Source organism: Macrobrachium nipponense, chromosome 44 (assembly GCF_015104395.2).
Source record: "Macrobrachium nipponense isolate FS-2020 chromosome 44, ASM1510439v2, whole genome shotgun sequence".
NCBI classification, from domain to species: domain Eukaryota; kingdom Metazoa; phylum Arthropoda; class Malacostraca; order Decapoda; family Palaemonidae; genus Macrobrachium; species Macrobrachium nipponense.
The window spans coordinates 39,860,406-39,883,936 of NC_087221.1; the positions used below are offsets into that span (position 1 = coordinate 39,860,406).

At 35.8% G+C, this 23,531-nt stretch overlaps 1 protein-coding gene across 7 annotated transcripts in view; it reads left to right on the forward strand.

The window, feature by feature from the left end:
* LOC135204207 (nuclear factor 1 X-type-like) overlaps positions 1-23,531 on the forward strand; it is a 451,271-nt gene that overhangs the window by 230,951 nt on the left and 196,789 nt on the right. For all 7 annotated transcript variants that reach the window (XM_064234304.1, XM_064234305.1, XM_064234302.1 and 4 more), the window contains one exon: positions 3,103-3,188. In XM_064234304.1, coding sequence (XP_064090374.1) covers positions 3,117-3,188 — 72 coding nt within the window. In that variant the 5' untranslated portion in view covers positions 3,103-3,116. The remainder of the gene's footprint in view (positions 1-3,102; positions 3,189-23,531) is intronic.

The window sequence follows — 23,531 nt, forward strand, 5'->3', positions numbered from 1 at the left end:
CAATACATTGGTCTGTTAATGAAGTTCATTGTGTTGTATCATATTGCTTAAGATGAATGTCGTAACAATAATGACAATTAATAAAAATAATAATAATAATAATAATAATAATAATAATAATAATAATGGTAAAAATAATAATAATAATTTGTTTTAATTTATATTTTCTTTATTTTGTTTCATTTTTTATGGTCAATAAACTCATCTGTAAATTATGTTTATGGTCAATAAATCCATCTGTAAATGATGTTTATTCTCTTCTACAACAACAACAACAATAATAATAATAATAATAATAATAATAATAATAATAATAATAATAATAATAATAATAATAATATTAATAATAATAATAATGATGATGATAATATATTTTTCATTTATATCTTGTTTTTATTTTGTTTTATTTTTGTAGTCAATAAATTCTTCTGTAAATAATGTTCATTCTCTTCTACAATAATAATAATAATAATAATAATAATAATAATAATAATAATAATAATAATAATAATAGCTGCATAGATTTGTGTATTTTCATGACGATTCCCTCCTGTCATCCCAGTCCTGACATGCTATTCGGTAATTAGGATAATGGAACAGTAAGACATATTTGCACGTGCAAGCAATACACTAGATGTCATAGCGAGAAGCTCTAAATTTTTTTTTTTTTCATTTCATATTAACATCATCACTTATTCCTTATCTCTCTTCATTTATTACTGCCACTTGGACAGTAAGTGACAGCATTAGTCATATGCTGTTGTTGTTATTATTATTATTGTTTTTTTATTTATTTATTTATTTTTTTGCTCTATCACAGTCCTCCAATTCGACTGGGTGGTATTTTTAGTGTAGGGTTCAGGGTTGCATCCTGCCTCCTTAGGAGTCCATCACTTTTCTTACTATGTGCGCCGTTTCTAGGATCACACTCTTCTGCATGAGTCCTGGAGCTACTTCAGCCTCTAGTTTTTCTAGATTCCTTTTCAGGGATCTTGGGATCGTGCCTAGTGTTCCTATGATTATGGGTACAATTTCCACTGGCATATCCCATATCCTTCTTATTTCTATTTTCAGGTCTTGATACTTATCCATTTTTTCCCTCTCTTTCTCTTCAACTCTAGTGATACTTTCTTCTTGATTTTGTCAATCAACGTCACGTCTTGTCTATTTGCACGTATCACCCTATTTGTTCTGATACCATAGTCCCAGAGGATCTTTGCCTGATCGTTTTCTATCACTCCCTCAGGTTAGTGCTCGTACCACTTATTATTGCAAATTAGCTGATGTTTCTTGCACAGGCTCCAGTGGAGGGCTTTTGCCACTGAATCATGCCTCTTTTTGTACTGGTTCTGTGCAAGTGCCGGACATTCGCTTGCTATGTGTTTTATGGTTTCATTTTTCGTATTGCACTTCCTACATATGGGAGAGATGTTATTTCCATCTATCGTTCTTTGGACATATCTGTTTCTTAGGGCCTGATCTTGTGCCGCTGTTATCATTCCTTCAGTTTCCTTCTTGGGCTCTCCCCTCAGTAGCCATTATTATTATTATTATTATTATTATTATTATTATTATTATTATTATTATTATTATTATTATTATTATTTTTATCATCATCTCAAATATATATTTTTTCAGTAATATCAATTTTCATAAGAGGGAATACTTCTGTACGAAAATAAGGGACAGCATTAACCCTATGATGTTGTTATTGGTGTTGTTGTTGTATTTTTTTTCACACATTTATATATATATATATGTTAATATATGTATTATTTATGTATATTGTCAATTTTCATAGAGGGAAATATTTCTGTAGGAAAGAAAGTGGGAGCATTAGCCATATTTTCTTGAAATTATTATCATTATTATTATTATTATTATAATTATTATTGTTATTATTATTATTATTATTATTATTATTATTATTATTATTATTATTATTATTATTATATTTTTGTTGTGTACTTGTAATTTGCTTCCATCAAGATGAAAAGCTGCAGATAAATCAACAAGTATTATATATATTATGTTATCCCTAACCATCTAGTTGTGTAGGGAGGAGATCGAGCATCTATTTTGTGAAAATGTGTATTCTTTAAAATGGTCCTTTTTATTGTTTTGCGTGGGGTAGGTAGTTGTCTCCCCACTGAGGGATTTGTCTCCCACTGTGGCCTCCCACCAACTCTACCCCTTTTCCCCTACATATGGTTTTCGTTTTTTTTTTTTTTTTTTTTTTATCGCTCTCTCTTCTTCTCCGACACGGTTGCAGATGTTCAACACGGTTTGCCGTTGTAAGTTTGAAATAATATGTGAAATATGTAAGTAATTAATACGGTGAAGTATGCAATTAGTTTAAGTAATACAAGTACCATGTGACGTCCATTGTTACTTATGCCTTTCAGTTAAACCTTAGCATGGAGACTCAAAGGTAACTTGATGTTGAAGCTTTTAGTTAGTGAGTAAAATACTAATTCATCTCATAACTACTACGTTAATTTCAGTAAACTTAAAGAGGGACTTTTGCGTACTTTTTTTTATTTTTTATTTCTTTTTTAGAGAAACTGCCTACCTCTATTTTTTTTTATCACCTAGTGTCCATGGTATTATAGCAATAAATAGAGAAATACACATTCGTAAAAAAAATTAGCTAAAAATAGAAAATAAAAATTTTTAGCTAAAAATAAAATCACGGGTATTTTTTTTTCTCCAGGTCTTATATCAGCCCATAGAAAAACTTAACATTAATGAAAAAAGGACGAAAGATTTAAGCCTTGGTGAAGACGAATTTACTAACAGTGTCATACCTTCTTTTTACCGCCTCCCGCAGCAAAAAATAACAAAAGAAGGTACAAAGTCATTTTTGAGCGAAGGAAAATAAACTGATCAGAAATCCAAGCAAAATTCCATTTTAAGAAAAAACAAAGAAGTTTTTATAAAGTCAAAATTTACCGGCAGAGTGCAATTATGCCATCAAGAAAACAAAAGTAATTCAAACCTTCACATAACAGAGTCACCGAGTCTTCTTTTGTTTTTTTCTTTTTCCCCTGAAACGAACTACAATAAGAGGACGATAAATGATCATCTTTGCTCCTTCTTCAGGTACCTAGCGAGCTATGAGAGGACACGACTCCACCACGGCGTCGGTGGAGGAGGTACTCAGTGACGGACTCACCTCGATGAATATGGTGAGTATCGGGGGCCTGAGTTCATCCGAATTCTTTTGGGTCTTATCTTAGGCTATAAGATTCTTCATCCTTCGAAAGGAAACATGTTTCCATTTGATAACTGTGTCAAAGGTGTTTGTTTGCACGGTAATGAAGAATAATGTCCACTTGATTTGGTAAGAAGTAATAATAATCACCATTTTTATTATAATATATAAGTTTTAGAAGCAATATGCGTCGATACTTTGATTTCTGTGCATTATTACAGCAGAAGATTAGTTCAGGATGACCCAAGAAGGAGGACATCCTTGTATATGAACGTTTTAATTTACTTTTGGTATTTTGTAAGATTATTCTGTATATGGCGAGCTCAGCTCCGGAGGTCAGGTCATGAATCGGGTGTCAATAATAGTTAGAAGTATATATTCCTCATGTTTACTTGTGTGTGTAAGTGTGTGATATATTATATATATAATATATATATACGTACATACACACATGCATGCATACATAATTTATACGTTTTCATATTTGTGTTACATAAAGTATACATCACTTATATCTAAGATCACGCGCGGAAGAAGACTCGAAACCGAATGAAAAATTATACATTCATTTTGTGGACCCTTTGCGGTGGTTTTGCAGCGCCAATAGTGAACCGTTGATCGTTAGAGTAGTTGGGTAAGTGATTTATTGAATGTGAGAGTTGATTTATTTTCGAGTTGTTAATTGGGAAATTTCTTGAATCTGCGGTGATCTTGAGTGTTATGGTGATAGGCATCAAAGTTGACGGATACGGTGATAAGAGTATCAACGCTGAATGCAGTTGTTGCAAGTAATTATTGATGGGATGGTAGTTGGTGATTAAGTTAATTATAAATACTGAATTGAGTATCAGAATTGTAGAAACTGAATACGAAAATTGTTAAATATAACTATTACTGAATAATATAGCGACTTATTGAAATTGAATACGAAAATGGTTGAAATTTAATACGAAAATTGTTGACTATAGCTATTTCCGAATAATGATTGTGAGTTGTTGAAATTGAGTTCGACACTTGTTGAAACTGAATACGAGAATTGAAATTGTAAAAACTAAATACGAAAAATGTTGAATATAGCTATTAGTGAATAATGGTTGTTTATTGTTGATATTGAATACGAGAAATTATTGAACCTACCTGTGACTGAATAAGGACAGTTGCTGTTGACTATCAGTAACATAAGAAATATGTTCAGTATAAAAGTTGGCCGAATCAAGACGTTTTTGGTAAAATGAATATTGGATATGCGTGTAGTTAAAGAATGAGATTTGCGAATATGCACGTTGCTGTTGGCTCTCGCAGCTGTTGAATACGAGACCCCGAGTCGCATCTTCTCCTAAAAACGAGACGCAATAAAGAATGAAACATACATAGGTGTCAGAATACCGAGTTTATAGTATGACAGTTGTCGTCAGCACTCGCATACGAAAGCGTTAATGAGCCAGGTGTTTCCAAAAGGAGGAGTTTTTGGCAGTATTATTATTATTATTATTATTATTTTTTTTTTTTTTTTTTTTTTTTTTTTTTTTAGTTTTTTTTTTTTTTTTTTTTTTTTTTTTTTTTGTTTTTTTTTTTTTTTGGCTCTATCACAGTCCTCCAATTCGACTGGGTGGTATTTATAGTGTGGGTTCCGGGTTGGCATCCTGCCTCCTTAGGAGTCCATCACTCCTCCTTTACTATGTGTGCCGTTTCTAGGATCAGCACTCTTCTGCATGAGTCCTGGGAGCTACTTCAGCCTCTAGTTTTTTTTCTAGATTCCTTTTCAGGGATCTTGGATTTGTGCCTAGTGGCTCCTATGATTATGGGTACAATTTCCACTGCATATCCCATATCCTTCTTATTATTATTATTATTTTTTATTATTATTATTATTATTATTATTTTATTATTATTATTATTATTCGGAAGAAATTTGCATCCGGGAATTTTGAGAGGTTATATCGCTCTTTCTGTCGTTCATAAACTAAATTTACTATTATTATTATTATTATTATTATTATTATTATTAATTGGAAGAAAGTTACATCGGGAATTTTGAGAGGTTATATCGCTCTTTCTGTCGTTCATAAACTAAATTTATTATTATTATTTTTTTTTTTTATTTATTTATTTATTTTTTTTTTGCTCTGTCACAGTCCTCCAATTCGACTGGGTGGTATTTATAGCGTGGGGTTCCGGGTTGCATCCTGCCTCCTTAGGAGTCCATCACTTTTCTTACTACGTGCGCCGTTTCTAGGATCTCACTCTTCTGCATGAGTCCTGGAGCTACTTTAGCCTCTAGTTTTTCCAGATTCCTTTTATTTGGAAAAAAGTGATATCCGGGAATTTTGAGAGGTTATATCACTTTTTGTCGTTCATAAACTATATGTATACCATAGTGCACACTTTTGAGGTCATTTATAGTTTTTATAGAGAGAGAGAGAGAGAGAGAGAGAGAGAGAGACTTTTCGCGTAGACTCTCTGCCATTCTTTCCTACAGACCCCGCCCTCGCTATCACGCCCACCCTCGACCACCCTCATCTTCAACCAGGAGGAAAGCGCGGGCCGGTTATTGTTAAGATGGCATTACCTCTCTAAGGTACTTTTAAACCCTCCCCCCATCCACCCCGCATCCCCTCACCCACCGACTAATATATCCCCCAAGGTTGTGTCTCCTCTCGTCTTTTCCTCATCCCCTTCAGTGTCCTCTCTCTCTCTCCTCTCATCTCTCTCATTCTCTCTCTCCAATCTTCTCTCTCTCTCTCTCTCTTTCATCCTTCGGTGTCCTTCGCATCCTGAGTGAGTTATTTTATTTATTTATTTATTATTTTTTTTTTATTTTGCTTTTGAGTTGTCCTCATTCGCTCATCTTCCTCCTCTTCGACCTTTCCTTCTGTGCATAGGAGTCATCCATTTCCCCAGTTCGTCCATACGTACATCTATACTATATATGTATGTGGGTATATACATGCATGTACATACGCACGCATGTATGTATGTGTTCCTCAGCCAACCAACTCCCGTCAAACATTTCCCGACCAGACCAAACGGAGAACATTAAGGTCGACCAAAAAAACGAAAATGCTTTATGGCAGGATGTCATCTTTTATTTCTCGTCCTTTTTTTTTTCATTTTTCAGCGTGTGGAGTTAGAGGTTGTAAGTTATTTTTTAAGTCTGTCATTTCTCTTTTTTTTTCTAGTCGATGGGAGTTTGTTGGATTGACGAGTTTTTTAAATTTTTTAATTAAATTTATCTAAATAATTTTCAGTATATATAACCTAAATATCACGGACCACTGATACGCTTTTGTTCGTATTTCCTTTTGAGCTAAGCTTACTAAGTATGTTTGTATTAATTATCGATGAACATATAGTCAGATAATGCTAATGTTTATAATTTTATCGTTGTCAGCTATTTTATAATTGTTAAAATAGTGACGTTAATGATAAAATTCTCATATACATACATACCTACATACATAAAACTAATATATATAATATATATATATTATATATATATATATATATATATATATATATATATATATATATATATATATGAGAATTTTTCTTTGTCAGCGTCTTTCTGAAAAAAATGTAGTCTTGTACCAAAATGTGTTTTATATTCTGAAATTTATGGGTCGCTGTATGCCTGGCCGGTGATGCCAGAGTCAATAATCATTTTGGAAAATATAAGTAGTACTTCCTTGCGCCTTAATAACTGCTGTGAAATGGAGACGAACATGACAGGTTGTCAAAAGGTGTTACCTTGGCACAAGTCTTTTCGCTGGTCGTAAAATCACTGAAGCGTTTGCAGTACCTCTCTTCCCTAATAAAGAAATAAATTAAAACCAAGGGTAATGGAGTTTCAAATTTCCCCAACTAGGTGAGAGTAGAGAGAGAGAGAGAGAGAGAGAGAGAGCGTTTTTATAAAAATGTATTTATATTTTTCTCGTTTTTCTCATTGTCCCATATGGCATTTGATTATGGGCAAGTTTTCCTTGCAAGCGAATATTTTTTATTTTGTTCATTATGAAATTTGTACCTCAAAATAATAACTAATAATAATAATAATAATAATAATAATAATAATAATAATAATAATAATAATAATCTTGTTTGCGAATAGTTCCAAACATACTATCATTTTAATGTGATCAGGTTTTGGTTTGAAGCAATAGTCTAATTACTAATATATTAAGTATTTCTTTTTTATTTTTTTGTTGGGGGAGGGGGGTGAGTATTCAGAAAAGCTATGAGCAACTGTATAATGTTAATATAATTGTTCATAACTTTTCTGAATACCCCCTACCAAGAAGAGAGAAATATTCAATATCTTTTGAATTTGGCTGTTGCTTCAAACCAAAACCTGATCATGTTAATAATAATAATAATAATAATAATAATAATAATAATATATTTTATGTTTATATCGATATACAGTATTCGCTTTTATATATATTGAACGTTTTTATGCTATTTAAGAATCTTCATTTTTCGTACTTTCAAATTTTTCGTAAGTGAAGTTATTCTCAAACTCTGTGTGCTCATTCACACTTTTGTATGTTTACTTATATTAAGAACTGGAGCCTTTTTATAATTTTTCATTGACGTTCTTTTGTTTTGTTTTTTAAATAGAAGGGGATCCATTACCGGATTTAAAGGTCTTAGTAGATAATCTGACAATATTTTTTTTATATTGAAATACATGTTTACGTAATTTGTTTATTTACCTATGTTGCAGTGTTTTGAGTAGATTTATTTTTGTATGATAATTATATTTCAGTTAACCAAAAATTACAGAGATCAAGTCTGTACGTCCTCCGAAATTCACCATTACTTTAGCTTGCTAACGTAGATTTGTAACTTTTTATGTGAATTTTCTTTAGTATAACTTAACCGCGCTCGGTGCTCAAGGCGCAATAACAGAAAAAGTTTAAAGCTATCTTTCTTTAATTTGGTAAAGGAAGGCTACAAGTATAGATAGACTCGTATGTTTAGTATTTATGTAACATTATTCATAAAAATTACATTTTGAAGCACTTATAAAAATGATCACACAAGCAGTTAGAGAGAGAGAGAGATAGAGAAAGAAATTATCACACAAGCAGAGAGAGAGAGAGAGAGAGAGAGAGAGAGAGAGCTAAGCCTGGTTGGTCGTAGGTAGGTGGTGGTGGCTGAGTATTTATATCGCGTGGGGCGAGCTGTGACGTCATCGCCACGTGCTACGTACTTGAAGGGTTGTCGCTGCTCCTCAGGAGAACTTTTTAAAAACCCATTTTCTTGGCTTCTGTTAAATCAATATTTAATATTGTGTTCGCTTGAGTTTGATAAGTTATATATCTTTATGAGTTTCTTACGTGATACGGAAGTTAAGAGTACAAAACTAATCACCGATTATCAGTTTAAATTCAGTATAAGTTGAAGGTAACTGGCTCCCAAGCTGAGTCTCTCTCTCTCCCTCTACGTTGTTATCATATGAGGAGTTTGGAGGGGAATAGGAGGTGAGGGCTACACTCTTCACCACTAATTTTGAATAGGACCACAACATGCACGGACGCCTGCTCTCTCTCTCTCTCTCCTCTCTCTCTCTCTCCTTGTCTTACGTAGACACACTCACAGACAATATTAGTATTCGGATATTTTTTTGTTATTATTTTTGTTTTTCGGAAAGTTACCGAGGCGAAGAAACTCTGATTTAGATTGATTTTATTCTTGAATCTTTCCTGACAAATGTATATAAGAGGAAAAACAACTTAGCGCCCACTCCCATAGTCATTCTTTAACTCGTGAGTTGCTGGATGAATCCCTTGTGCAGAAAACTTCCACAGCAGTTGCCGCTACTTACATGTACACACACACACACACACACACACCAGGGTATTGGTAAGCTTCCATTCAAGTACCTCTTTCCCTTTTATACCTATTACTTCTAAAGGTGTTCTCCTTCCTGCCACTTCTTTAGTTTTATACTAGTTAACTTCCGGTCATCATCCCTTATTTCTACATGGCCAAACTGTTTCAAAAACACTGTTCCAACCATTTTACCACCCCTGCCTGTCCACATTTATCCCCAAGTAAAAAATTGTTCCCTTGCTGTTTCAATTTTTAAAATTTTTTTTATTTATGTGTAAACATCCATATTTCACTTCCATTAAGGAGCCTTGGTGCTTCAGACCCTTCCATTTATTTTGGAATTCCTTTACCAATCTTCTGTATGCATCTTGGTGCCGTCTTCGCCTCACGCCGCCTATGCAGTGACTCACCTCTTCCGTCGCCCGACTGTCATCTGTTATATTTACTCCCAAATGCCCAAACAGATCAGCCGCTTCAGTCCTTGGAATTTTTTTTTCTTTTTGTTCTATAATATTAATGCATCCTTCGAAGTAGCTGTTCACCTCACACTGAGCCACGCGACGTATTTTTATTTTGTAATTTTCTGTAAAAGAACACTATTGTGCCATCTTTGTCTGTCCTTCCGCCCTCAGAACTTGAAAACTACTGAGGCTAGAGGGCTGCAAATTGGTTTGTAAATCATCCAGCCTCCAATCCTTAAACATACAAAATTGCAAACCTCTAGCCTCAGCATTTAAAATTTTTTATTTAAAGTTACATTTAGCTATAATCGTACCTGTGGCAGCGCTATAGGTACCAACAACATAGGCCACCGCCGGACAGAAAACTCGATTGCGCCAAAGAAACTTCGGCGCATTTTTTTTTACTTGCTTTCTATCTTGCTTAACTTAAACGCATTGCAATTAATGTTCACTGTTGCATTGATGCAAGTTTTTTAGATCATTAGATTAGCCGCTTGGCTCAAAAACAAAGGCTTCAATGGCCGTCGCTGTTTCGTCGCCAGCTGGATTTCATTGGTAAATTTCTTGTGGTTCATTGATTTATTTGTTATTCTCTTGCTCGATTTTTTTTCAGAAGTGTGTTCTGTGAAAGTTTGCTTTGCAATAATAATAATAATAATAATATGATAATAATAATAATAATAATAATAATAATAGCCGAAAGGGGATGGAGGTTTTATTCTTTCCGTGTTAGTAGGAATATGCTTAACGTAAGGAGTGAAAAATGAATAAAAACCATTTCGAAGATAACGATTTTTTTTTGCTTTTTTAGTCTTGAAATGATAATATGGAAATATTTATTTTTATTTTTATTATATAATTTATGAAAGTAGTGAAATAACGTTTAGGTGAGGTTTAAATTGTTTGGTATCTGTAACTCTCGTGAAATAGCATGTAAGTATTTGGCGTTAGTTTCATCATTCCCCCCCCCACCTCTCTCTCTCTCTCTCTCTCTCTCTCTCTCTCTCGGGTTCGGCTCTCTCTCTCTCTCTCCTATATTAGACGCCTTGCTTTACTTTGAAAGCTCACTTATTCATCCCCTGTCCATGAATCTTTGTAAATTGTAAAACTCGAAGCATTGTAACGAATTCGTATTCCGAATGAAGACCAAGGGATGGTAAATCTTAGATGTAAAACCCCTGAATTGCTGACCATTAACAGCACGTCGAGGATAAAGCGAGGAAGAGCGTGGCAAAGTAGGGCGAAAAAATCCGTAGAATTTATCAAGGAATTATTCCATTGAATGGAGGTCTCTTTTCAGAGAGCAGTAACTTACGGCCTTAGAAAATGTTTAGAGTTATGTTTGCCTACAGCAGAATATCATTGTCGGTGTAGTGTGTGTAAATTTCTCTCTCTCTCTCTCTCGGTCTCCCTCCTCTCTCGTCCGTTCTACTCCTTCTCGCTCCCCCTCCCTCTCTCTCATCTCTCCCCTCTCTCCTCGATTCGCAGTAGTCTCTCGTCGATCCCCTCTCTCTCTCTCTCTCTCTCTGTTTTATTGGTTTTGAATTGAATTACGATAGAAAAGGATGTTAGGGGAGAGACGAGAAGATACAGGGGATGAGAGGTCGGCAGAGAGAGAGAGAGAGAGAGAGAGAGAGAGAGAGAGAGAGAGAGAGAGAGAGAGGTCCTGTTCTCCCCTTTCCACTATAAACGGAGGCATTCTGATGTCCCCTTTTTTTCCCCTCGATGGGAAAATTTCCTCCCCTTTTGTTTTCTGAGCACACACAATACCTCCTCAATAAGGAAACCCATTTAGGTATTTTTTTTTCCCCTCATAGAACCCTTTCGGGCAAACCTTAAATACGGCTGAATTAATGGCAAGCTCTTTCTGAGTCTTGGAGATGATGATACGGCTTTTGCCAGTTTGCCTCTCTCTCTCTCTCTCTCTCTCTCTCTCTCTCTCTCTCTCTCTCTCTCTCTCTCTTGTGCCGAGTCATAGCTCCTATTACTTTCTCATATATATATGTATATATATGTATATATATATATATATAATATATATATATATATATATATATATATATATATATATATATATATATATATATATATATATATATATTTGATATTGTGTGTTGTCGTAATTTACTTTAAGCAATAATAATGATGATAATGATATTACTATTATTATTATTATTATTATTATTATTATTATTATTATTATTATTCTGTGTAAGAGTTTAATAACTTCAGTACCTATATCTGAAACATTATGTCCTTAATTTGGTAATATTCTAAGTAATTGTGTATTAGTCATCATGATTGACACCACTGATGATATAGAGATGGTCTTAGTTATATTCATCTTTATTTGGTCGCGTTATTTATATATATATATATTATATATATAAGATATTTCATCTCCTTTATCATCTTTGGCACTGGAATAAAGAATACAAATTATTTTGAATGTCGTACAAAATTCCAGCATCTGAACCTAAGGACCAGAAGAGGAGAGTGGCGCAGTGTCAAAGTTACGTATGCCTGAAAATTTCGATTATTTGAAATTGAAAGATTTTTTGTATATCTTATATTACTAACACAGTTTCTGCTATTTTTTTAGGGCATGATAATGAGAAATGAGTTTTGCAATTAATAATACCATTGGTTCTGGAACAAAAAAAAATGTTGAAATGTTAAATATAAACTTTTTCGGCGCGTCGTGGTTTCTTGAAGCATTTCTACTTAGGTGAAACAGGCGTAGAGGGAGGTGGGGGTGGGTGGGTGGGGGGGGGGAGGTCGCCTGTTGGCACGGAAAGGAAGTAATTCGTATCAGAGTGACAACTCAAGAGATAGTCTGCTTTTTATTTTATTTGAGGTAACAGTGTATTACCCGGCAGTAGGCCACCTCTTAGATTATGTCTAACTAAAAACCGAGTTGAATGCCTGTGTGTGTGTGGAATAAATAACAATTATTGCTGTCTATTCTGTAGAAAAACATACTCAGTTTTATGTGGAACTTTGTCGTATTATGCAAGCTAGATGCAGCTTTGATCTGTTGCATGTTTAGTTGTTCAGTCAGTTGCTGCACTAACTCGTCGGCGCATTTGTCTTCAACTCTAGGATGTATTACTCAGACTATGGGTCGTCCCGCTATGCGCTGGAGAAAGGAACATTTATTCACCTGTTTGTTTATCTTCGTTGATATTCTGCTTAGATGCGTCTTCTTAGGGAACTACATTAACCTTTGTAGAGAAAGTTGATTATTCCATGACAAATATGGGCGTTATCTCCTCTTGTCTTGCAATGTGGCTGGGGCAGTCTTTGACTTCCATTCTCGTGTGTGTGTGTGTGTGTGTGTGTGTGTGTGTGTGTGCGCGAGCATCGCTGCTAACGGTGTCGTCATGAATATATATATATATATATATATATATATATATATATATATATATATATATATATATATATAATGTGTGTACATCATTTATATTTGTGCATATACAAATAAATACAAGTATGTGTATGTATGTGTTTATATCACAAATATTTTTTTCAAATCGAATTCACTCTACCTTGGGGATAACTTACGAACAAGGATGGAATTATAATTGATAAATGCTTTTGGCCCGTATAATAATGCAAACTGGACCGCCTAAGGTGTAGATACAACGGTAAAACCATCGAATTTGACCACTGTGCTTTAATGTGTGCATTGATTATTAACACCCCAAAATGTATTCAGGTGCTTACTACGCAGTTTTTTCGTAAGTCTGTCTACGTTTCCTCTGGAGAAAAGCCGCGTAAACAAGCAAAAGAGTAGATAGATGCGTTCCTGCTACTGGCAGAGGTGTGGTCCTTACCAGCAGGTGTGATACAACTTTTTTCTTATTGTTACTTCAGGAGTAACATTCTGAGGTTCTGTGGATAATTTACTTAACTCTTTTGCCAGTACACGTTAACTGTTAAGTTTTTAAGTGTCTGCGTAAGTATTTGTAATAGTTATTAACTTCCAGTTACTTATTTTTATTGGTTATTTGGTAGAAGATCGTAATAGCTCCTCGTGGCGGGTGTCCATTTGTGGAGTCGCTCCTGGGTGTAGGAAAATGACCTCAGGTCAGGTTCTGACCTTTCTGCACTGATACTGGTACGGTGTTTTTTTTTTTTTTTTTATAGAAGTGTTACACCAACGCTTTGTAATTGCACTGATGTATTTTTTTAACTGTTTTCTTTTACCGCTTGTTTTCTTGTATGTATTCTTGATTCCGTTCTTTTCATTTTCTTCTCAGTTTTTTATTTGCTTCTACGTACGCTTTCATCATTGCCATTTTCCTTCTTTTTTCCTTCTTTTATTCTTCCTCCTCTTTCGCAAAATTCGTTTCCATTTACTTTTTTTCTCTTTCTTTCGAACTGCGTAACCACATCCTCCCTTGTTTGTAAGTTTGACTTAGCACAATTAAACGAGTCTTAAATGTCTTCCTTGAAGAGGCCTTTTTATAATGCGGTGGAACTGGGTGTGTTTAATTCGACATTAGTAATAAACGCAGCGTTGCAACTTCCAGTGTTACCCAACAGAAGCCTCGGGGCATCATTACTCAAGCCACCTGGCACTGGAGGAGAGAGGTACCGGTGGCTACTGATGCTGCTTCTGCTTCTCCTTCCTCTCCTGCTCTTGCTCCTGCTCCTGATGCTGAAGAAGATGATGATGATATATAATGATATTGTTGTCGTGGTTATGGTATCACCTCAGTTGCCGCTGTTCTTATGTTCGTTTGGTCTACCGTAATGGCGATGGTGGTGCCATCTATCGCATTTTCTTGTTACCGAATCCTTTATCGAAGGTGCTTTGAAAACCTGGACTAGTTCCCTGTAAGCTCTCTGTTCTCTGTTGCCTCTGCAAGTGGTTCGACCGGGTTGAGAGAGAGAGAGAGAGAGAGAGAGAGAGAGAGAGAGAGAGAGAGAGAGAGAGAGAGACTGAGACTCAGGGTTTGGGGCCCCGTGAGGTAATGGGGGTTTGGTAGTGAGGTTCCCTGTGAGTTTGTCAAGAGTGATTGTCCCACCTGCCGCTGGTCTCAGTGTTCAAGACACGTGGTTAGGTCGTACGATGGTCCGCCCCGAGGTTGGGTCAAGTTGATCCTTAGCTGATTGAGATGGAGGAAGAATGACCCTAGATTCTTTGTAGTACGACTTTTATTTGCAACTTCTGTTTGGAGATTTCGACTGCTTTCTCTAGTGTCTCTTGCAGAGTTTAACATAAGAATGACTGTCCGTCTTTTGCCAAGTGTCTATTTTATAAGGTCTTTCGTAGAATGACTTGATTTCTGTTTTGTTATTTCCTAACAAATTTGCAGGATGATAGCATAAACAACATCCGTAATTGTGGTATGTTTTCAACTTTATGGAAGACTGCTCTTCCCTAAATGGTCTGTCGGAAAAACGGTCAACACACATGTATGGAATAATGACTCATAACTGAAGAATGATTGTCCTTCCGTTGGCTTTTATTTGTATTGATAGCATCTTTTCATTCACGTGTGAGTAAGCCTACAAACTACTTTTTTGTTGTTACGGGTAGGAAAGCCCAATGGAAAAAGCCTAAAAGGGTCTGAAAAGGCTGTTAAGTGTTGGGTTGAAAGGTACAGGAATTTTGGCCGATGTAGATATACGATCTTCGCCACCCTTTTGGTCAAGCTATCGTAATCAGCCCTGTGATGCTGCTTAAAGATAAACTTCAGTGCTTTGTTTTAAATCGTTTCCTGAACAGCCTCAGAGAGCAGAGAACATCTCCGGTTTGTATAGACATTTCCTCGACGAATTGTTATCATCTTTTTCAAAGTTCGCGTCCGTGAAGTGAGAAGATCGATATCCTTAATGTTCAGAGATGATCATCACGATGGTAGGTCATCATGCCTTGGATGTTTGTATATAACTTTTATGATTGCTGATAATCATCGCATCATTTGGAGGTCAACACTAGAAGCCCTGGAGGATATCCCCACAACGTTCGGGGACCACCACGCAGAAGCTTCTTGACCAGCGAATCCCAACCAGGGTTCCGTGGAACACTGGGGTTCCTCATGCCATCACCAGGGGTTCCGCAAGAAGTCTTGAAATAAATATGTATTGCACACGACGCTGATCTGAATTTACACAGCTCGAATAGCAGTGGTAGGTATTATATGATTTATATGTGTATATATATATATATATATTTATATATATAATATATATATATATATATATATATATATATATATATATATATATATATATATATATATATATATATATATATATATATATATATATATATATATATATATATATATATATATATATATATATATATATATATATATATATATATATAGTATAATATATGTATGTACTATATATGAGTGCCTGTAGATAAAGGTGGTTATCCCTAGGATATGGAAAATTGTTTCGGAGGTTCCTTGAAGGTATAAAGGTTGGGGATCACTGTTTAATCTAGACCTTCGCACAGTGATGTTTGGAGATGATAGTCTTCTAAATGTCTACTAGATAGCATCTGCGTGATGGGTTGGAGATCATCGTTCGGACGCGTTACCAATAGCAATGACTCTCTGAGCTGTTGGTCTGCTGTGACTCGTATAACGCACTGCGAGTTATCGTTGAACTAATCCCCTGGGGGCGTGCTTACTAGAGAACAGGTTTCAGATCCAGTTATCCATCATCATCATCATCATCATCATTCATTCAACATTCCCTTCAAACGGTTAATGAGTACGAAAGCAGAGGAGAGAGAGAGAGAGAGAGAGAGAGAGAGAAGAGAGAAAGGGGGGGGGGTGGGGGGGAGATGAAAAGATAAAGGAAGAGAAGGTCCGTAAGGAAAAGGACGAAGAATTAAAGAAAAGAAAAGATGAAGAAAAGAAATAGTAATAAAAAAAAAAAGAAGAAAGTAAAGAAAAGAGAAGAAAGGAGGAGAAGAACGAGAGAGAGAGAGAGAGAGGGGGGGGGGGGAGAGAGAGAGAAAGGGGGGGGGGGGGGATGAGAAAGATGAAGAAGCGTAAGGAGGGGCGAAAGAAATAATAAAACCAAAGAAATTTAAAGAAAAGATAGAACCTACAAAAAAGAGAAAGTCGTAAGGGAGATGAGAATAAGAGAAAGAGGAGAGAGAGGCATGAACGAAAAGATAAAATGAAGGAGAGCTAAGGAGAACGAAGAAAGATAAGAATCAAGATGAAGAAAAGATAGTCTACAAAAGGAGAAGTCAGAGAGAGAGAGAGATGACGAAGATAAATGGAGAAAGAGTAAGGAGACGAAGACATATAAGAATCAAGACGAAGAAAAAATACTCTGCAAAAGGAGAAGTAACAGAGAGAGAGAGAGAGAGAGAGAGAGGCTTGACAAGATAAATGGAGAGAGATTAAGGAGAGAGATACAGGGAAAAGAATCAAAATGAAGGAAAGATTGTCTACAAAAGGAGAAGTCAGAGAGAGAGAGAGAGAGAGAGAGAGAGAGAGAGAGAGAGAGAGAAAACATGGCGAAGATAAATTGAGAAGAATTAAGGAAATTGGGGAGAGAAAAGAGGCAAGATGCAGAAAAGATAGTTTAGAAAACGAGAGAGAGAGAGAGAGAGAGAGAGAGGTTAAGGAGTGTTGGAGAGAGAAACGAATCAAGAGGAAGAAAAGAGAGGTTTAGAAAACGAGAGGAGAGAGAGAGAGAGAGAGAGAGAGAGAGAGAGAGAGAGAGACGTTAATGAGGTTACGCGGGCATTGCTGTTATTGGAGTGTGGCGTAATTATCTTTCACAGTACATTTTATGGCGATAGTAAAAGGGCTCTGTGATCACGATACCCGTCAGTAGGAATAACCTATTGAAGAACATTTTGGCTGGTTTTATACCCAGAGTCACTTCCTAAAGTTAACGAAGCTGGTTATCATTATTGTTCTTATTATCACCTTAGGTAAGAGAGTGCTTCTCCTTCTTTGCCTTCAGCTTTTCCCATTTCTTTATGGGGTCGCTGTTTTCAGTCAGTCTTCTCCATCTTCATATGTCCCGCACATCTTGTTCTCTTGGAACCTTTTCCTTCATGTCATTCAATCTTTTAGCTTTCCACCTGAACTGTGGCCTTTCCCTTCCTCTTCTGTCCTCCACCTCCATGTTCATAACCCTCTTACATACGTGTTCGTCTTCTCTCCTCATGACATGACCAAACCATTTGAGTCTTCTTAGGTAAGAGAGAGCAAAGTGAAGGTTGCTGGAACTTTTCCGTTTCCCCACAAGATGTAATAGTGTGTCTTCATCTTGAGTTTATTTTTTTTTTTTCGGTTTGTTGAACTGTCTCACAACCTTCGAGGCAAACCATGGAGCTGCAGTTGTTCAGGCGGGTCAGAATGTCACTCGCCGAATCTACGCCGCTGGCGTCTCAAGACTTCGGGTTGTAAATACTTGGGATTTCTTCCAAAAAAACCGAGAGGAGTGTGATTCCATAACCTTTCGGGTCTTCATGCCAGATGGGTTGCGCAAATGGGAATAACTCCTATAGTAGATTCACATCAACCTCGCATTTGATGCCTAGGCCCGTCCCTTACGACGCCCCTGATTGGATGTTGATAAGCTAGTCGCAGAGCTGGAAACTCTCAGTCTCTAGAGAAAGTTCACATAGGTAGGATGTATGTTCCATCTCTTCTGAGGGAGACGTCTTTCAAAAGTATCCCTTAGGAGAAGTGGAACATACATCCTGCCTATGTGAACTCCCGAGAGAGACTGAGAGTTTCCAGCCCTGCGATTGGCTTATCAACAGCCAATCAGGAGCGTCGTAAAGGACGGGGCTAGACATCAAATGCGAGGTTGATGTGAATCTACTATAGCTTTCAATTTCTTCTTTCTGTCAGACAGGATAAAAAATGGAATGAATTGTACAATCACTTTTTAAATATATTAAAAAGTATTCTTACAGGTTACCTTTTTCGATTCAGCTTAATCTGAAATTTCTAATTTTGTTAAGAGCTCCTGAGAAACTGAATAACTTAGGTACATGAAAGCAAGAATTTACTGCATAAGCTGATAAAACTTCATGCGACGCGAAAAAAATAATTAGCTCTCTCTGTAATTCCTTTTACATTTAGGCTGAATAAACTCATCTGACAGCCGATCAGTAAGAATGTAATGAAGATGAAGGAAAGTGCTATCAGTGCAGTTCTACTGGGTCTTCTGTGCCTTTAGTTAGTGTGTGCTACTTGTTTTTTTTGTGGAGCACAATTTGTTTATACCGTCGAGGTGCCGTGATGTTGCATCAGAATCCTCTTGTTAAAACTGCGCCTCAGTGGCGTGGTTGGTATGGTCTTTGCCTGCCACCTCGGTGGCCGCGAGTTTGATTCTCAGGCATCCCATTGAGGGGTCAGAGATGTGTAGTTCTAATAATAGAAGTTCACTCTCGACGTGGTTCGGAAGTCATGTAAAGCCGTTGGTACCGTTGTTGAATAACCATTGGTTTCATGCAACGTAAAAACATCATACACACGAACAAACAAACTTTCTAAAACTGCTTAGCCGTCTATATAGAACATAATGTGTTTCCTTATATTGTATTAAACAGCCCGTAATCACTACCTTCTCCCCTGAGAAATGTAGTGCCGTGAGTGTAACTCACCAGGTGCGCTGTAAGCGCTACTCCAGGTTCTTTGTAGCTTCCCTTTGACCACTCGCATCAACCCCTTTCATTTCACTATACCTCCTGTCATATTCTCTTTCTTCCACCCTCTCCTAACAATTGTTTCAACATTATATTCAACGCTGCTGGACCTCGTAGGTCCAGGTGCTTGGCCTTTGGCTTAAAATTTGTATTCCAATTCCAGTTCCAATTCCAAATTTGTATTCCAATTCCAATTCCAAATTTGTATTCCAATTCTAATTCACAACCCTCTTAGATAGCAGTTTAGTTTTTACGTTATGGGCGCATCGGTAGGACTGAAAAGCGCCATTTGCTCTTCATCCTCAAAATTAATATGAATCACCTGACTTACTTCTTGCTAATTATTATTATTATTTTTTTTTATTCAGTTACATCTGTTTATCATCACTATTTCTTACAACGACACTAATATTTGAGAGCTTGCATAACAAGTTAATCGTCATTTTGGGTTGCCCCGTGTGGAGAATAATAATAATAATAATAATAATAATAATAATAATAATAATAATAATGAGATTTTGTAGAGAATTTGCTTGCTACACGTCGCCTTTACTGATTATTATATATATATATATATATATATATATATATATATATATATATATATATATATATATATATATAAAAAACTTCAAACATAATTCCTGCGTTGGTGAGTGTAACATAATGTAAGCCATAAGCATTACAAACATTGAAATGGCCTGGCGCTGGGTAGCAACCCCATCCCAGAATACTTCCAAACCTTCTGAAGGGGAGGAAAGTTTATATATATATAATGTGTGTGTGTGTGTGTGTGTGTGTGTGTGTGTACACGCGAAATGCCAGTGATATAACTAAAGTTAGGCTTCCAGTGCGTCACATGGGTTGGCTCTGTGAGACAACCTCTCTGATTTGGGAGACCCTTGTGAATATTTTACATGGACATAACTCCAGTTACTTGGGTGTGGTAAAGACAGGCAGGCTTGTTACCCTCCTCCCCCCCTCCCCATAACCCTCCCTTCCTCCATCCCCCAACCTTGCGTTGTTCTTTGTCGGGGGAGATATGATAAAACAAGCCGTTTTGTGGTGTGGATGAGGCCCGTAATTGTATGTCTTTTTTAAGGGACGGATTTTTTTTTTTTTTTTTTTTTTTTATTTCTTGGTGTTTAAGAGTTTTAGGATGTGTGAATTTCATTTTTGGGGTTTTTGATTGCTTTTGAACAATTTACATTTTTAACAATTTACTTTGCAGAATTTCTCACTTTTTTTATTTATAAAGATTTTACTTCGTTGAACAGAAAGGGCTTTTAATAAGTTCTCGCATCAAAAAGTCGAAATTTTTTTTAGTTTTCCTTTGAAATTGTGTAGTTTTTTTTTTTTTTTCTTTTTTAGCCTTAAAAACTTATTTTGTACATTAACTTGTATTCGGATCTTTAGTGATGAATGTACGTTAAATAACCAACTGTTGATTTCTTTGCATCATTGAAAATACAATCATGTACGTTTGTATTAGTGGTTTGTTGTTAAACTTTACATTTTACAACAGCGCGCTTGATTTGTTCAGATTCAGTTTGGGTTTAATATTGGCATGATAGCTTAGTTTTATATGTTTCAGATTTTCTTTTGTAGATAATAGAATACTTTACCGTGTTGATGAATCTATTCGTAAATAGTACGCATGCATTCGTGTATGTATGTATGTGCACTCTCACGAATGTAGGCTCAAATAAACTCATACGCATAATTATGAACATTGTTATACATAATATAGATAACTGGATGGCTGAATGGATTCTCGGGTCGGGGCAGATGAACTTACATATACTGTGAATTCTTTGTAGGTATAAATCTTAATCAAGGGAAATCGGAGTCAGTATTAAGGGGTAGTGTGACTTAACATTCCGTTGTAAAAAAAAAAAAAAAAAAAAGTCTCGGTGTTCAGGAAAAAAAAAAAAAAAAAAAAAAAGCTGCATGATAAATAGCACTTGTATTTGAATATATACTTATACTTCTATTAATTTTTCGTACGCTCATAAATAATGATACACATTCAAATATTCATGCGGCATTTTAAGCTACTTTAATACCGCAGTTATATATACATTATATATTATATATATATATTAATATTATATATATAGATATATATATCTATATATACACACCATACATACATATCTATATATAGCCCAGCCATACCCATTTTCCTTAAGGTGTATCCTATTTTGTAAACCCTTCGTCTTGTATTCTTCCAAGGTAATAAAGTAATTATCAAACACATTACTTTTTTTCCCTCTAGAATTTGTGGATGATCCTGCTCATGAAGATGTCCCTTCAGTCAGTTAGTTTTATTTTTTCTTTTATATTTTTTTTTTCTTCCTCGTTCCGAATCCTGACGTTAATGCTCAGTACGGGTGACACCTGCTTGTTCAAAGAAACCTGTTCCTCGACTGGGTGATTGCTGTATTTTCCTCGGTTTCGGGGCTCTTTCAGTAGGAGTTCAGCAGGGATTCCTCTCGCCGTTAATTATGTTGTGGTTGTATGGACGCATTACGGTTGTGGTGGTGTATATTCTATATATATATATATATATATATATATATTATATATATATATATTATATATATATATAATACATACATACACAGTATATACTATGTGAGTTTTTGTTTATTTATTTGCGCGGATTTGGTGTAAAAAATGCCAATGACTCCTCGTATTCATCTATAATATATATATATATAATATATATATAATTTTTGTGATACGTAATTATATTTATACGTTTATAAATAAAGGACAACATTGCAGCTCGTAAAACGAAATTAGGTGGTTTGGTATTTGGTATGTCGTTAATTTTGAAAATGTAATACCCCTGAACTTGCTTCGAACGTGCATTCGTTGTAATGCAGGGCGTAAAATCCTATCATGTTATTCTTCCGATGTGGCTCTATACATCTCAAATCCCCTTGCAAAAGGACCAGAAAGTAATGAGCGAATAAAGTAATATTTATCCATGCAGTAATTTCTTCCATTTCTTTGAAATTAGTTGAAGGATATGACAGTCTTGCCCGACAGTTTATGATTGATTGTGAGGCAATTTAGAGCTCTTGCAATGAGAGAGAGAGAGAGAGAGAGAGAGGAGGAGAGGGAAGGAGAGAGGGAAGAAGGAGAGGGGGGGAGGGAGGAGGGGGCGGTGAGAGAGATGAGATATTTCTGCTCCATTCGTAATTCCTTTTAAGGTATGTTGTCTTTATTAATGTGTGATTTATCACCAGGATTAAGGTTTTTGCATGTGCCCCATTTCGTTTTGCGATATCTGATCATATAAGAATATTGATAGACTTTCATGTTCTTCGACTCATTGGAATTGTTATATAATGAAACCTCGGACTTTTATATATTTTGTTAATAAGCTTAAAAAAATTATTTTTGATAATTTAAAAAATAAAAGATAATTCTCCTCGTGTGTATCATGTCTCTCGTTCGTCAACTTCCTTGGAGCTTAGGTGTCACGGTACCGCTATAACATTCTGTATCACCTTCACACCTGGCTGGGTGAAGAAGTTCGGGGGAATCCTGTTGAAGTTCTGAGGTTGTAGGTCATTGACTTCGGTAATGATTAAAAACTTCTCCTTTTATTGGACTTACTTCGTCTCCTCTGCATGCTTCTTCTTCTGCAACTTCATTTACTCATTTGTTCGAAGCTTCCTTGTGACGTCATTGAACTGAAAAGTTACAGTATATTGGTCATTCATTCAGTTGCAAGTGTCCTTAAACATATGTATTTCCTCTTGTTAGAATCTTTCCCTGAACCTTTCTTGTTATTATCCAATACTATTGTTAAAAATAGTATCGATTGACTGTGCAGTTCTACTTTTTTTTTTGTATTGCAAAGGAACTGTTATGTATCCTCATTTGACAACCCTTCACAGAGAGAGAGAGAGAGAGAGAGAGAGAGAGAGAGAGAGAGAGAGAGAGGAGAGAGAGAGAGAGAGAGAGAGAGAGAGAGAGAGAGAGGAACACTGGAAATAGTTTTGTTGCTTGATCAATTTTAGCGTACTTTTCCGACCTTTGATAAAATACTGAGTAGATAGCAAGATCCCCTTAGATATTATTTTGAGAGAGAGAGAGAGAGAGAGAGAGAGAGAGAGAGAGAGAGAGAGAGAGAGAGAGAGAGAGAGAGAGAGAGTTTTGCCGTTTAATTTCAGTGTAATTTTCCGATGATAAAATACTGCATAGATAGTAAGATCTCCATAGAGGTTATTTAGAACTCTGAAGTCGTTCGTTGAGAGAGAGAGAGAGAGAGAGAGAGAGAGAGAGAGAGAGAGAGTCGGCATTTAGCGTGGTTGTCTCATTCATCATCGTCCTTTTGAGCCGCGTGTCA